The sequence below is a fragment of the Phallusia mammillata genome, chromosome 7, assembly GCF_965637545.1.
Source record: "Phallusia mammillata chromosome 7, kaPhaMamm4.hap1.1, whole genome shotgun sequence".
NCBI classification, from domain to species: domain Eukaryota; kingdom Metazoa; phylum Chordata; class Ascidiacea; order Phlebobranchia; family Ascidiidae; genus Phallusia; species Phallusia mammillata.
This window is the reverse complement of record NC_137258.1, coordinates 16,662,085-16,677,026: the sequence shown is the minus strand read 5'-3', so window position 1 is coordinate 16,677,026 and position 14,942 is coordinate 16,662,085. Positions and strand designations below refer to the sequence as shown.

General features: G+C 39.9%; 2 protein-coding genes across 3 annotated transcripts in view; both read left to right on the top strand.

The window, feature by feature from the left end:
* Positions 1–4,129: 4,129 nt before the first annotated feature.
* LOC145238382 (uncharacterized) lies at positions 4,130–11,736 on the top strand. The gene is made up of 2 exons (XM_080101525.1): positions 4,130–4,783; positions 10,677–11,736. The coding sequence occupies exons 1-2, from the start codon at positions 4,204–4,206 to the stop codon at positions 11,075–11,077; spliced, it is 981 nt and encodes a 326-aa protein (XP_079957651.1). The 5' UTR covers positions 4,130–4,203; the 3' UTR covers positions 11,078–11,736.
* Positions 11,737–12,723: 987 nt separating this feature from the next.
* Positions 12,724–14,942, top strand: part of LOC145238228 (uncharacterized) — a 30,047-nt gene continuing 27,828 nt past the window's right edge. For both annotated transcript variants that reach the window (XM_080101336.1, XM_080101337.1), the window contains exon 1: positions 12,724–14,403. In XM_080101336.1, coding sequence (XP_079957462.1) covers positions 14,280–14,403 — 124 coding nt within the window. In that variant the 5' untranslated portion in view covers positions 12,724–14,279. The remainder of the gene's footprint in view (positions 14,404–14,942) is intronic.

Sequence of the window (14,942 nt, the reverse complement as noted above, 5' to 3'; positions counted from 1 at the left end):
TTAAAACAACAATTTTAAAAAGTAGACCAGTGCGTCCAATCAGTGTTCTCGAAACGATAAGGTTGCTTTTTTCCTGTTTTGCTAAGGTGGGGTAAGCAAAGAATTTTGTGTAAGCATATGACCAACTTACCACGCTTAAACGTATTTGATAGTGCATGCATGCACTGCTAAAGATAAAGCACTGATTTTTTTTTCTTGTTTGTGGCAAGCATTTGAATTCCCTGTTTGGAAACTTAGAAACTAATCTTTCACAGAAAACAAACAAACAAATTATTAACTGTAGCTTCCGTCAGTCAACATGCCATTGCACTGCACTCCATATTTATTGAATTTCAGGCAGTATATATTCGGAGTATATTTTACTAAATTAAGGTAAGGTATTCGAGGAAAAAGGCAGTGGTCTAAATAAGCCTGATTAATCTCACAGCTACAAAACCGCCAATAAACCAAAACGCAGTAAGAGCGTTTCAGTGGTGCTTCGTGAAATCCTTCATGTCAGTTTTGCTATGGAGTAATGTAATCCCCAACACTTCGTGACAAACATCAGGATCTTAACTTTAAAACTTGACAGGAACAATTAGGACTCCGCGTGCAATGTAAGGTGACAAGTTTCCTTTGTTTACCCATAACAGATCGCCACCGTTCAGGTGTAATGGAACAGCAAATGTCAAATAATCGTTCCATGGTATCTTTGGGCACCGTGAAACCCAGAGTGTCGTAACAAACAGACATTATTGTGCTAAAATAACATTTTCGATGCTTGTTATTTGCTTTGCCACCCCCCTCCGTGACTTTATCCAAACAAAATGTCGATTATTTTCGATTATCGTCGCTACGTGATAAACGCTGATAGGGTGCGTTGTTTATCGCGATTAACTCGACGATAATCGACCGGTGCGATACCCAAAACTGTGTTACTGGTTGTCAAAATGTGTCTAAACATCCGAAGTGCATTGATACGTTACAAACAAGTATGTTATAATGCAAAATTATTTAGCTGAAATTATAAATGTTACAAATGTTTAAAAAAATATTAGCGGTCTCTACTTGAACGTTATTACCATGCTTAAAGTGGATGATCGGCTCTTCTTGGTAGTTGGTACAGCGCTTCATGTATGTCTTTGTATATCTGTAGAGTGTAGAGTTTACACTGTAGACTATATTGGGCATGAAAATCTGTATGCGGCATTGTTTGCATCGATTAAACACGGCATCTCATGTACATCGCTACTTTGCTTTTGACGTTAGAGAGTTATATTTCTTTTTGTAAAGAATATCATTAAACAGGATGCACCAACTTATCGTTCAGAAGGGGTTAATGCGTACAGTTGTTGCCAAATTCAAGCAACTGCGTGTGGTAACAAGCAAACCGGAACGAAGTTAAGCCAATTAGTGCTCGCTCAAAACTTGTCCGTGATAACAACGACAGATGCTTGCTGTAACTTTGTGGCCCAATGTCGAAAGGTCAAACCCTTGATGCCCTTATGTCATTTTGCACCCTTTACTTTCACCACATATGGTTTGCAAGTTTACTCTAGACTTAGCTTAACAGAAGGCCACCCAGGTATGCGGGCGGTTCAGTACACTGTCATGAATGTTTCCGACTGCCCCTAAGTTGCATGTTAACATAGTTCAATGAAAAACATAGTTTAAGATACGACGATATTTAACAGTTGCAAATCTATGAACTTTGCTTATTCAGACATTTCCGCTCACCAGGAGTTGAAGTAAAACTAACGAGCAAACAATTTTAGTGCCCGAGGTATTGACCCAACGCTACGTCTCCATTTTTTACTCCAGGGTCACTGACCGCCAAATTGTTTCACAGACCTCGTTTGGGCTCGATTTCGGAATAGAATGCCCAAGGACAGATTTACAGATCTGACATTTACCTTCTGACCCCGTAAAATTCGTTTTAAGATGCACTGCGCAGTTTCAATTGCGACGATAAGTTTGTTTATTTGTTCAACAACCACAAAAAGTGCCTAGATGTGTTTGCAAGGTCTCTGAAGTTCGTCAACAATGGGAATGTTATGCGTAGGATGGAAGGAAAGTCTTGTTTGAAAGGCTTTGGCTCTGAGAAATATGAAACATCAAATCTCATTTTATATGCTATGATAAGTACAAAAACAACTTAGAACAACATGTGTACGTATACAGGATTTTTTCAAATTTGCGTTTTTGTAACTAAAGTAATAATTTTTTTTAGGCATGACTGAAATTATTGAAAAATAGGTTTGGTGAAAACAAGGAAAATTTGGCATTTTAGCCATATGTATCTGAGAAAAAGATCAACAAATAACTGTGACAGGACTAATGCGCATAAATGTGACAAAAAGCAACCGATGTTGTTTTTAGAGACTCTGTTTTGAAAACAAAACTCGGCGACCTAGGATTTTTTTCGCTTCGTGATTCGTGAAGTTATTGTTGAAGCTAATTGGACGGCGAACGCGCGACGTCACACGTCGCGAAGATAACGGCTGGGGAAGAAAAAAGTTGTGGAGTATAACTGCTCCCCAACCGTCGTCTTTACCATTCACAGATTCGTGACCTGTCAGGAAAACAGACGTGTTTAGGTAACACAACTAAGGAAAATAAAACATGTTTTGCTAATGAAGCTTACTGGTCAGTTTATTTTATTTGTTCTGACAGTCGACGCATGAATGTTGAACATTGTGTCCTCTGACGACGCCTCATTTGATCAAAATAAGTGCTGGAAATAATAATTCAGTATTACCAGAATCAGTATGTATTGCAGTTTGTGTTTTAGTTGTTTGTTGCTTGATTTTAGCGATTTGAACACTCGTTGATGTAAAGACGGTAGTCAACCGTTTCGCACCATCGAACTTGGTAGGATATAATTGAATTTGTCTGTCCGCCTGAGCTGCGCAAGCACGCCAGTTTTAACGCAATTTGCCGACTCGCATGGGTAGGTTCGCGGGGACAGGATGTTCGCTAAAACAATATGCCTTTGTTGCGTCAAACTGCTGCACGAAAAAACAGCGGGATATAGGTGTTGGACCTAAGAGTCAAAAGAGTTAATGCGGAAGATGGCCCGGCTGGAGACAGGAGGAAGCTTAAAACGTGTGTTTCATCCTCTTGGTCAAGGTGTTAATGCGGAAATTGTTTTAGACTATTTGAGTAACACCTAATGGCGGCATAATCTAAAAGTTCTTATTAGCCTAGTTTAAACCATGCGGAAAATATTATTTGAAAATGAAAATTAGAATTTACAGCTAAAAACGTAGTAGCATAAAATAATTAGTTTAAAAAAACATGTTTGCGCCTCTGGAAATTACTGTAAAAGCATCGGTTTTAATCACACCAAGTTATCAGCTGATATTATAGTATTACTATGCGGACAATGGCACGCCGGAATCTAAAAAAATTTAGATCGAAAATTATCTACCAAACTACGAGGTCAAGATTGCGTTCAAACTGATAACAAAAGTAGAACTCCCCTGGCGTATAAGAATCGCAAGCAGCTTGTGACTTGTCATAACTAGTGTTGCAATCTGCATGTACAGTTATTGTATATTTTTACGAAACAGTAAAATCTTAACCTAAGAAAGTAGACTTTTGTAAACGGTACTATCGCGGTAAATAATTGGTGGCAAAGATTGGTCATAATACGTATTTTCTCAATTTAAATTTGATGTTTGTTAAAAACGACGCTTTTAAGCGTTTTTTGTAAACACTGTAGTCTCCATCCGTTGTAAATACGCATTTAATCCGTGACATGGGTTGTCCATTGTATTCAACCTTACAACTTACAACATTTCGCTGCAATTGGTCCCTCGGCGCTGTTATCAGACAAGGCCTTCTCGAAACGCTGGACGCTATGAGAAAAAAGCTGAAACGGTCGAGACGTCAAGAAGTTGCTTCGCTTGTCTACGGTCCAGTCAAATACGCTGTGCTGTTGTTATTCGCGAGACGCGTTTTGTACAGAAAACTCCCAAGCTGGGTTTTGTATTTTGTCAGGTTTAGAAATAAAGAGTTTAGTAGTTCTGTTTTATGAGATGTCTGAAGTTTAGTCTTAGCGACAGTTTCTGGCAGAAACTTTCTGAAGAGTGAGATTATGACAGATTAAATGCCAGTGTCAATTTGTTGCTATTGTGGTTACTTTATTTCTGTTTTAAGTCAAATTTGTTTTGTTTTTAGACTTTAAATTTTATAATTAATCAAAAAACTGCAACAGTGAAAATGACTACTTTGAATTTGCTCAATATCGTCCGTTTCATCAGCTGGTCGATCGTGATCATCCTTGTAGTGTGCGCCGAAAATTCATGCACGGAAGCCCGCAAACGCAAAAGGCGGCACCGGGGACGCGGCGGAAAGCGACGAGACCAGCGCGATCCAGTGAATGACAAGATTTTTCTTGATGCTCTTATGCGAAAATCACCATCAGTCGCCACTGAAACTGTACCAGATCCTAATAATCCCCCAGCATGGACCGACGCTCACTTGCATGCACATATGACACCTGATGCGTCCGACGAAATAAAACTGCGTACCACTGGAAAGTTTGGGTTTCACTCGCCTACTGAGATGGTCCGAGGCAAAGTGGTCCATGTCGCCGATCCCGGAAGGTCGTCGAATTTAGGCTGCGCACATTCGATTAAAAATGAAATGGAAATTCCCAGGGACGAGCCGTGGATTGCGTTGATCAAGCGAGGCAGGTGCTATTTCTTCAACAAGATCAAGCTTGGAGAGAGATACCAAGCAAGCGCAGTGGTGATCTACGATGACCAGGATGGAAAGATTCAAGTCATGAACACTATCGGTAAGACATTTGTTTTCTTTTTATTGTTCTTGGACTTCTATAGCATAGTTTAGGACCGAAAACGGATCCAAATGTAAGACTATAGGGATTGGCAAAGTATTGCTAAAATTGTTTCACTATGCCATTCCACAATACGGTGAAAGAAGTAAACCCTGAGCTGAAAAATCCCTTGTTAATACAGACTGATTTCCGCAACCGGTTTTGATGTGTTTATATCCCAGGCGTGTATAAAGTTGCCTGGCAACTGTCACTCTTCTTAAACCGGTAAAATCTAAAAAGAAAACCTGTTTCCAGACAACCGAGCCCGTTCCTTGCTACCTTGCAGACTAAACTACTCGCTAAAAACAGAAAACACGTCATTCGGATTTATATCATATTATTCGGCGACCACCCAATATTTATAAGGCAGCGTGTAAAATGTCGCTCGCCTGAAACTTCTCATTACTGCTGATGCGAACGTGAAAAGGCGTTGAGAACTGTTGTTTAGTAATGAAGACCGTTTCGCCACCTGATAACATGAATCATGCTTACTTTGTCGGTCGTATACTCGAGGATAGAAATACGTAAAAATAAGCGACTTTCTATTGACAAGGTGATATTGTATCCATTATCAGCCGAAAAATGACAAAACTATTTCTTGCGTAATGGCTTTTCTGTTTAGCAGTTGGTGCCGTGCAAGCCAATGGAAGTTGTTTGTGTTTAAAATTATCCCCTTTGATCTTTTAAACTTCGCTTAGCCTTTTATGTACAGTAGCTGAGCAGATTATTGGCAAGGCCAACCTTTCTTTGAACGTTTTAAGTCGAATCGCTGATTACCCGAAAATTTTGCAGATCATTCATGCGTAAAGACTCCGCGGTTACGCTCTGCTGCGCTCGGTGGCAATGGCAAACATGACGTAATGCTGATGAGGCGTCTGTGCGCGCATAATCACCCATTGTCTTCTGTGGGTCACGTAAATGTGTCGGTTTCGTGTCGTCGGTCATTAGCAGTTTGATTACAGATAGCCCAGCGCCCCTTGTTTTAACGCGACGGCAGTAAGCACATATTTGTCTTTTCTTCACATCACTCTGCTGTCAATGGCGTTATACACACAAAGATTTGATTTCGCAAGTCTTGCGACGGTGTGAAAATAGGGCGTATAATTACTGTGGACATATATATGGTCCACTGAAACTATGAGATTATTCTCATGGTGCGAGTGTAGTTAGGTTCGAACGCCCCTCTTTAACGCTCTTTTATAACAAATTATTTGAACAAAAACAAACTTATGCTGGCCTATTATTTCGCAACATAACGATTTTTGTGTAGTTTGGGTTTTGAAGTTACATTAGTGAGCGAGTAAATATGCCCTCTGACAAATTTTGCCAAGTTTAGTGCATAAAGTATTGGGGCTTGTTTTGATGCTTTCCAACACATGTCTTGTTAATCAATCTATGCACGGAGTTCTCGTGCAACGCATTCGAGCGTGACGATCCTGGTGTAGGGTTTCGAGTATGACGCACCAAACAGCATCGATGATAATTCGCCTCAAATATGTTCATGACCCCGATCAGCTTACGCTAAAAAATCGACAATAAGTAAAATGCCAAATAATTCACCCGAAATTGTAAAAAATTGTATTTGAGTAGCATTTGGCTTCGAAACAAAAGTTGCGTTTTTTTTTCAAATAAAAAAATTGGCAATGTGTAAGACTCCTTTCGGTTTCCAAAAATAGTGCCAGCCTTTCAAAAAGTGACAGCTGTCACAACCGCCCTTGACAAGCAGTGGCACTTTGTCAATCATATTTGTGGCAGGTGTCATCCCTTCCAGTGTAACCTACGCTCGTGGGATCTGAGATGTCCCGACTTCAAACAAAACCCGCTTCAGGTGTTGACAAAAGTTCAAACAAAATACTGTCCGGTCCCGATTGGTCAGCGAGACCGCTTTGGCGAGTGCAAACTGCCTTTATTGCATCCATTGTTCAGCTTGCGGGAGGCTGGTTGTCTTGTGAGATGATTATCGCGCTTGCTTTCACACCTGTATCGTTTGTCCTGTTAAGTACTGTCCTGCTGAAACGCGGGGGTCAAATGGAACAAAACGCGCTTAAGCCTGTTTTTGTTTTGGGTCGAAGTTTTTTTCAATTTGAAGTTTTAATACAAAAGCCGAATTAACTTAGCAATCTAACAAGCAAAACAAAATCAGAATACATGTTGTCTTTTCCCTTGAAAAACCGCCTTTAAGAATAGATTTTGAACAAAGGCGGTACATTTTCGACACCTACGTCACAACATCACCCCGGGCAACCGATTGCGTCGCGCGCAAGTTTTATTGCCGGTCATAAAAGGCGTTCCATCATGACGAAACAATCATAACGGCACAATGCAAAAGGCATTTGGGGCCACGTGACATGAGGGCGAGACCTCATTGGATGACCACAGTTGTGACCTTTGCAGAGTGCGAGGGCTATATGAATGTCACGCGGGCTCGCATGTGTTGTTTATTGGTTAATTTAAAAGGGGTAATTTATCATGTTTAAAGCGCTACCGACATTTTTGCGATTTTAGTATTCTACCATGGGCGTTCAAAATGGCGGATGTTAATTACTGTCTTAATTTGGCACATTTCTTGAATATTATCAGTTACGAATAGGAAGCGACTTGGGCATTATAACAGTATTGTTTTGGCATGAAGCAAAAGGTTAACATAAAAATTCGGCATTCAGTAATTGCTATGTGCGAAACATCGCATTTAAATTTCATCTCTTATCCATGGTGACGTAGCGGTTAAAGGAAAGTGGCAACGTTATAAACAAAAACACGGAAACATATCAATGACGAACGAAAAAGTGGAATTTATTGTTGTGGATAATGAGTATAATTTTTGTCACCGGAGGGTAAATGTTTTCAGCGATATTTCGTATATAGGATTGCCATCAAACTCGGGCGCAATTTTTACTATGGATCACATTCCAGATCGTTTTCGTCCATTGGTAATACGGGACAACACTTGGCAACCAACTTGAGTCGCTGTCCACCACTCTTCTCCCGCCTGGTCGTCTCGCCTCGTTTTCATTCAGCTAAAATCGAAAACACTTAAAAGTCGAAACATCCAGCGCACGTGTCGCCTTTCATTGTGACGTCACAGTGATTTTTGAGGGGTTGCTTGTTTGTTTGAGAGGGAAAGCGAAGTAGCGGATTAAAGTTGTCGCCGGGCGCGCGCTGCCGTTTGATGGAAACACGTTTGTTTGTTCAACGCGTTTGTTGCTGTGTACACTCAACAAAGTGAGCGTCACAAAGTCGCTTTGGTCACGTGATACTTTGGTCACGTGACCGGGAAACGGACGCCGAAGCGGCATATGCTTGTGGATTTATTCGGATAAGCGTTGACTTTTTAAGACGGATGCCGCTATAAGTGGACGGAAAGGACACATAAGCGCAAAAGGGATGTAGACCAAGTTAAGATTATCACGGGGAACACATAGTGGGAAGTAGGAATTTTTCCAGTGTAAACTGTGGCACTGTAAGCTTTCAAATCTGGGACATTGTTGAAAATGACTTGAATTTGTAATTGATTTGCCTGCACTTAGGTTACGCCTTATCTGCGTTTCGCGGCTTACACAAAAATGCGGTTACGAATTTTGATCCACGAAAGTGAGCATTCTTCTTCATTTATCAATCGACTTCGACACGTCTAAATTGGTTTCTGTTTGTTTTCCAAATCCCAACCAATGTATCACCTCTTGCTGTATAGTAAAATAGCGGTAAAAATGCTTCAAAATTAGCAAAGAAGTAACTGTAAACACTAACGCGCTGGATGCCAAACCATTGACCTTTGCCATTTCGAGGTCGACTGTTGTGAAATTACGAGCTTTGCTATGAAATGATAATTGGCGCCTGTCCAAGTATGACTGATGACCAACCATGTACGCATGTCTTTGCCCAACCCATCGAACCTAAATCCTTTGTTAAAGTTTTAACGGAGTTACATGCTGAAGTTCTCGACTGTAGCTGATTATTTACGGTCTTCTGCATTGCAATGATTGATGCGCCAAGGTGCCGCTTTGATGCGCACCGCTTCGTAAGCCCTCCAAGCCTGAAATTACTGGATCATTTCGAATGGCAAGCGTCCTCTGCTCAAACTACGTAAACCTGACAAAGCTACAATTACCTGCTGCGCTTTCGAAGGTTTTGTACAGCTTAAAATCGTGCACTTTGATTCCTGGTCTGGTTAACAATACGCTGCGGAAATGTCAAACTTGTTTAGACCTACATGCAGTTTTCTGTGTGTTCTCGCGTCCTTGTATCCAATTCAGCCTGTGACCCTTCTTAATCGTATTCCGTTTAAAAACCTAGCGAGTTGGTTTTAATTTGTAAAAGTTTCTGTCCCTCATTGTGACCTAAAATATTTTATAAAACTAGCATGAAGTTAATTGGTCTTAAAAAGGAACATATAAACGCGTTTTTAGTGGGGCCTTTTTAAGCCTCGTGAGATCTTCAAGGGCCTGTGCGGTAAAGCGATCTTAACGGGTAACTAAGCGGTAAAAGTTTAATCCCGAACGGAATTTTGAACTTTGCCTTTATTTCCCGCTAGCATGTCATTTCATATAAACACGTGCTACATGGCTATGACAGTTACGCCAAGATTGTAAGTCCATCTATGCCCTTTGTAGACTGAGATCTTATCAAAATTGACAGTTTACAAGGATAGTGCATTACTTTTCACGCACAGAGCACGCCTTGAGTCGTATTGGGCGCTGGTTATAATGGATGCCATGCAATCGCATCGCTACACAAACAAACCATTACGTCGATCAAAATGTCCTCAATCTCTGCATCTAATTTCGCTATTTGACGGGTTGGGCGTATGGAGAAATTTGTAGGCTTTAATGTGAAAATACTTAAGCTCTTTGATCGTGATTTGAACAAAAAACAGAGGTGCTGGTTTATGCAACATTCCTGTGTCAAGCGTCTAACCTACACTAAACCGCCAAAATCGTGTTCTGCAAGTGGTAATTATGCTTCGGAACTTGATACTGTGAAGAAACTAAAGCTTCTGCGTATCTGAAGGTCGATAGTGTCAGCGCGAGCTATACAATTATCTCTAACCTTAAGAGGTCCGAAATCATAGCCAGGATCCGAGCCAAAATTAAAATATATTCTCGTTTTAATCCAACGTGCACCAACAATAAGCAAACAACTATCCGACCGATGGTAGTGTTCTGTTGTTGATTTTTTAGCAACGCGATACTTTGGGTCCCAACCCGTACCTGAAAGCCAACATGTCGGGATGGAATGTTCGTTTATTTCGCTGACGGTTTTAAGCTCGCGCGTCGCCAGGAAGTCACGGTTGATTTGAAGTCATTGCGTTACAGTTTAAGTGTCTAACTTTCCCATGCTACTTCCTCTGCGACAAAACAACCACCAATGCCTCTCGCCAACCTGACCTAAACTAAAAACCGGCACATTTTTACACCAAAAACTGCATTAAATATCAAGTACAAACAATACGACTGTGTGGAAACAAGAATTCAGCATTGCGTCATCAAATAGTGACAAAATACTTAATACAGCAGAACAATCTGTTTTTGTCGATCTCAATTCTCTCCCAATTGTCTTGTTTTGACGAAAATAGAAAGATTGTGCACTGCCGGTCGAAATGAAATACTGTGGCAAGATAACGAGATGAAATATTTAAGTTTGTCGTCGCCTGCACAATTTCGATAAACCCGATTTGGCGAAGGCCCATCCTGCCAATTTGCGACAATCACAAATACGTTATACCCGATTTGCGATTATGCCTATTTTTAGTGTATATCACTTTGTAGTCGTGATATTAATGTTTAAGCCGAAAATTTCGCTGTGTTGAGAAAATATTTACACTGTTGCAATAACATGACCTTGTTTTTATGTTCAGGAACCCATACTATCTCCCTGATGGTCAGCTTAGATTTTGGAAAAAAGCTCGCGGCTCTTGCTGACTCCGGAACAGCGACATATCTTACAATTGAAGTCGGCAAGACTCACAACCAGAAGAAAACGGTTTCTACTACAACTCCAGTCACAACTCAGACGTCAGTCCTTACAAAAAAAACAAAAACAACAACCACCACAACAACAATTAGCACCAAAGAAAGTACCACGAGCGGTTCCCTTCTAGTTTACCTATCAGATCTCAGCATCCCAACAGGATCACAAAGTCCACTACGTGGCGATACTGGAAGTGGTTCAAGAGTAAACTGTAATATCTTGCTTCTCTTCACCCTTGCTATAATAGCCATTGTGACGTCATCGTTTGACGTCACCGAGAAGCGATGATGTGTCATCCAATGAGGTCATAGTGACTCCTAATGGGCTACAGAGTGTCGTTACTCCATGAGAAGAGGGTTAATGGAGGTCAAAGACGGTTTTAGATTTTGTTTTAGTTTTCATAGTTTATCTATACAATGTTAGAGACACCTTGGCGTTGATGCCTTTTGTGTTTTATACCTCAATCCACGTATACAACAGCCCACAAAAAACATATGCAGCGAAGTATCGGTTTTTATTTTTTATCCACTATCGTTAGTTAAATTAAATCACATCACACTTGTCTTTCGCATGTTACACGGTAGATTTGCAATTGCCAATTTTTGCAGCTATTCTGATTGCCACACACAAACACTCATAGATGTCTTTGACACCAGTAGCTTGCATAGAAAATCACCGGTATGCAAAACGTTCGGATTTTAGTTTGACAATCTTTATTTTCTTGTGCACATATTTTGCTCTGCACGACGTTTTCCATGAAAACATTACCGACAAAGCCGGCACTCGACCAGTGCAAAGTTCCTTGTGGCTTGTCAATTTTCTGATTTTTTGTTGTGTGTTGTTTGATTTAAGGCGTTCTGCACATTTCTTATTGTATTTTTTCACGTTTCCGCATTTTTTAGGTTAGCTGTTGCGTCTCTTTTAATAAAAATCCTGAAATAATTGAACTGTTGGTGCGACTTTAGGTTCCGCAAGTAAAGCCAGAAGTCAAAAACACCAAGTTGAATACAAAATTACAAAAAATACTTAAGCAGTTATATCATGCTATATAGGTTTACATAAATTGAAATATGAAATGGGGCACCAAGCTACATGTAAATATATATTTACAATAAACAAGACAATCTGTAATTGTTACAAAACAAACACATACAACATGACAATGGGCGCCTTAGCCTAAAGACAGAGTAATTGCTGGTCTACCTGTTAGTGCGGCTAACTGCATATGAGATGTGTTGTTCTATTTTAAGTTAAGAAACGAACAGTCGTACATGAGTACAAGTGAGGAGTCAAAATGACGTGGTGAAATATTTTTGTGGCGGGCAGTTATTTGGCAGTCAGCTAGACGCACTGTCAGGCAGTCAACAGTTCACTAACTTTGGAGAACCAAATCCGCTTGCTAATTTAACCGTAACCTCTGTCAACAGTGCAGTCGGGACCTCCGGCGCAGGGAGATAGGGTAAAAGCAGTTTTGTGTTCTTTTAGTTGCAAGTTTGCGAAAACGGCCAGAACTTGAAACTGTTGTCGAAATGTTTCGCACGACCCCATTACATAACTGGGTGGCATTTTCAAGGCAAACAAGACGAAGTTTTGAAATTACAAACGCATTAGGGTTTGGCTTCTCCGTGCAATTACTTCACTAGGAATGTGCATGTGCATTTTTTTGTAAACTTACCTTCTGGAACTGCACGTAGCCATATTTTGAGCAAGTGCTTAAATGTGACGTAACTTACATTTGACGCTGCACATTCATGTACAAATTATTGATGGGCAAAACAACAATCAGTGCTAATAAACTTATTTATAAAGCGTTAATGTAACAAATTTGCGATTTTCACTTACCTCATGGGATAATATTTGAATGCTGTTAGAAAAGATAAGAAGTAAAAAGTGCTGGTTACGGGTTGCTTATCTTTACACCTTTACAAGTTTGTAGTTACAGAGTTAACTAGCTGTATAATAAGAGCAATGATAAAGTGACTGCTAGGTTCAGATTTACAAACCTAGAAAGCAGGGTAAGCCATTGCTTGTTTCACTCCACTGTTTAGCAAGAAATTTTGACCAGGACATTTTTTTATGTATAACTTTTAAGCCCGAAGAATGCTTTTGATGCATAATCTTTTGTTAAATGATTTGTATAACTTGTAGTCGAGTTCTGCAAAATAAACGTTTTAAATTTAACCAGTGTAGTTTTGGTAGCATTCCGAAAAATCTTTTGTTGTATTTGTGTACTGTAAAACCAAAATGACAGGGAAATAACCTTCTGTTTTAGCGATGATTAATTAACAGACACGCAGGTGGTCTTATGGGAATACCAAAACAACCAAACCCAATCTATTTGTCAGCTTAATTTTATCTGGTTGTTGTCAAAACGCTCTAGCTTTCCACAAGCCGCTCGCACCAAATAAACACTCGTTGCACCAATAAGGTGTAATTCAGAAGGCATTTAATCTCCCGAGGCCATTCTTAACCACGATGTCAAAAAAAGACTCGGAATTTAGGACAAATATCAATTGACTCTGTTTTCTTGTCAAGCCTATTCATGAATTCTCTCACTAATCTTGATTTATTAGTACGTTATCGCCGCACGCTAGATTTTTTCAACCCTGTTTATTTTGCTACTAAGGCGCACAAACTATAACCCCGCGACGTCTAAAGCAATATTTATACGTTGCCCTAAGCGCCACAATCTCCTAACTGCAACAACATTGACCCCTTTGAGCGACACGTTTGTATTTAAACGAATTCATTCTCCTTTATCAGGATTAGACCCCTAAGTGTCGGAACCCAAGTATAGCTGTGCCTGAACTATTTCTGGTTAGAAAAACATTCTACATGACAATTGTCATTGTGACAGTTCGTTGTTACGCGATGACTGACAATGGCTTTGGAGTGACTGTTATTAAGGGGTGGTTCTGGCTCCTGACCAATACTTTAGCCTAACGTATTTCAGATGTTGATTATTCTGTGCGACCTTATTTGGTTTGCATTGACAAATGCTTGTTGTGTAAGTGTGAAATTTGTATGTTTCAAAACTTGTATCCGTTCCTAAAACAAGCGTTCGACTGTCTGTAAAAAAATTAATAAAAACAATTTTTACTTGCCTATTTATGTTAAACGTTCTGTACAGAATGAAAATAACACTTCCGCAGCATCATAACAGTAAAACCGTTCTACACAAATACGATGATACACAAAATTCCAGACCCAATCAAAATTGTTCATTTTAAAGCAGTAGACGCCGTCTTATAGCCGCAAACAAAACCACTGTTGTTTTATATTTTTGCTCAAATTTGAATAGATTTGTCGGTCAGGGAAGGTAGTTTAAATATTGACCAATAGCATCCTCTGCTGTTTTATTGGATTTTTTGCCATTTTGTTTACGGATCTATGAAAAACTGTTTTCTTAGTTCCTAGACCGCTATAGGAAAGTAAACCACATACCCTTGTTTTCTTGCCCAAACAAAGACAAGAACCTGCATTTTCCCAGATGCATCACCATCGATCCATCTCTATAACTCAGCTTATTGGATTATGCTGCGTCATCGTTTTCTCGACTGCAAGTGGGCGGGCATTTGAAAGACGAATTACCAAACGCAGCATTGTTGATGAAGGTAAATAGCAAGCAAGCAACCTAGCATTTGTGTTGAAATGAGAACACTGAAACCCAGCACCAGCACCAGACCATTCTTGCACATTTTTCTATGGTTCATTTGTCTAAGCTCGACAGGATAACCTTGCTTGGTGCGGTTTGGGTAAAACTCGGTTATTTGACTCTCGACTGGGGCAGAAAGTTTGCACAAATCAGCCGCAAAACGTAAAACAATTGCACAGCGCTTTATCTTCGTTATAGGCTCAAGTTTAAGCTTCGACCGGAAGAATTTTTTCTTAGTTTTACCTCAAACGTGCTCTGCGGAATAAAGTGCTCGTTTGGCTTGGGAACCTTAAACTGTAAGGTTATATATATGCTCTACCAAAGTACCCGTTTGTGATAGATTGTTGTTTGTTTAACTTAATCCGTATGGAGTAAATAACTCGCTGTGTCAGTTCTGTTAGTGACTAAATTTTTAGCCTTATAGGTCCAGATGCTGAACGATTTATTTTATCACCAAATGAAGTGATGGGGCATATATATTTGCCTCTTTTATTTCCA

Coding starts and splice junctions, on each gene's coding strand:
- LOC145238382 (XM_080101525.1), top strand. CDS start 4,204: ATGACTACTTTGAATTTGCTCAATATCGTCCGTTTCATCAGCTGGTCG. Junction 4,784..10,676: donor TCAAGTCATGAACACTATCG/GTAAGACATTTG, acceptor TTTTATGTTCAG/GAACCCATACTATCTCCCTG.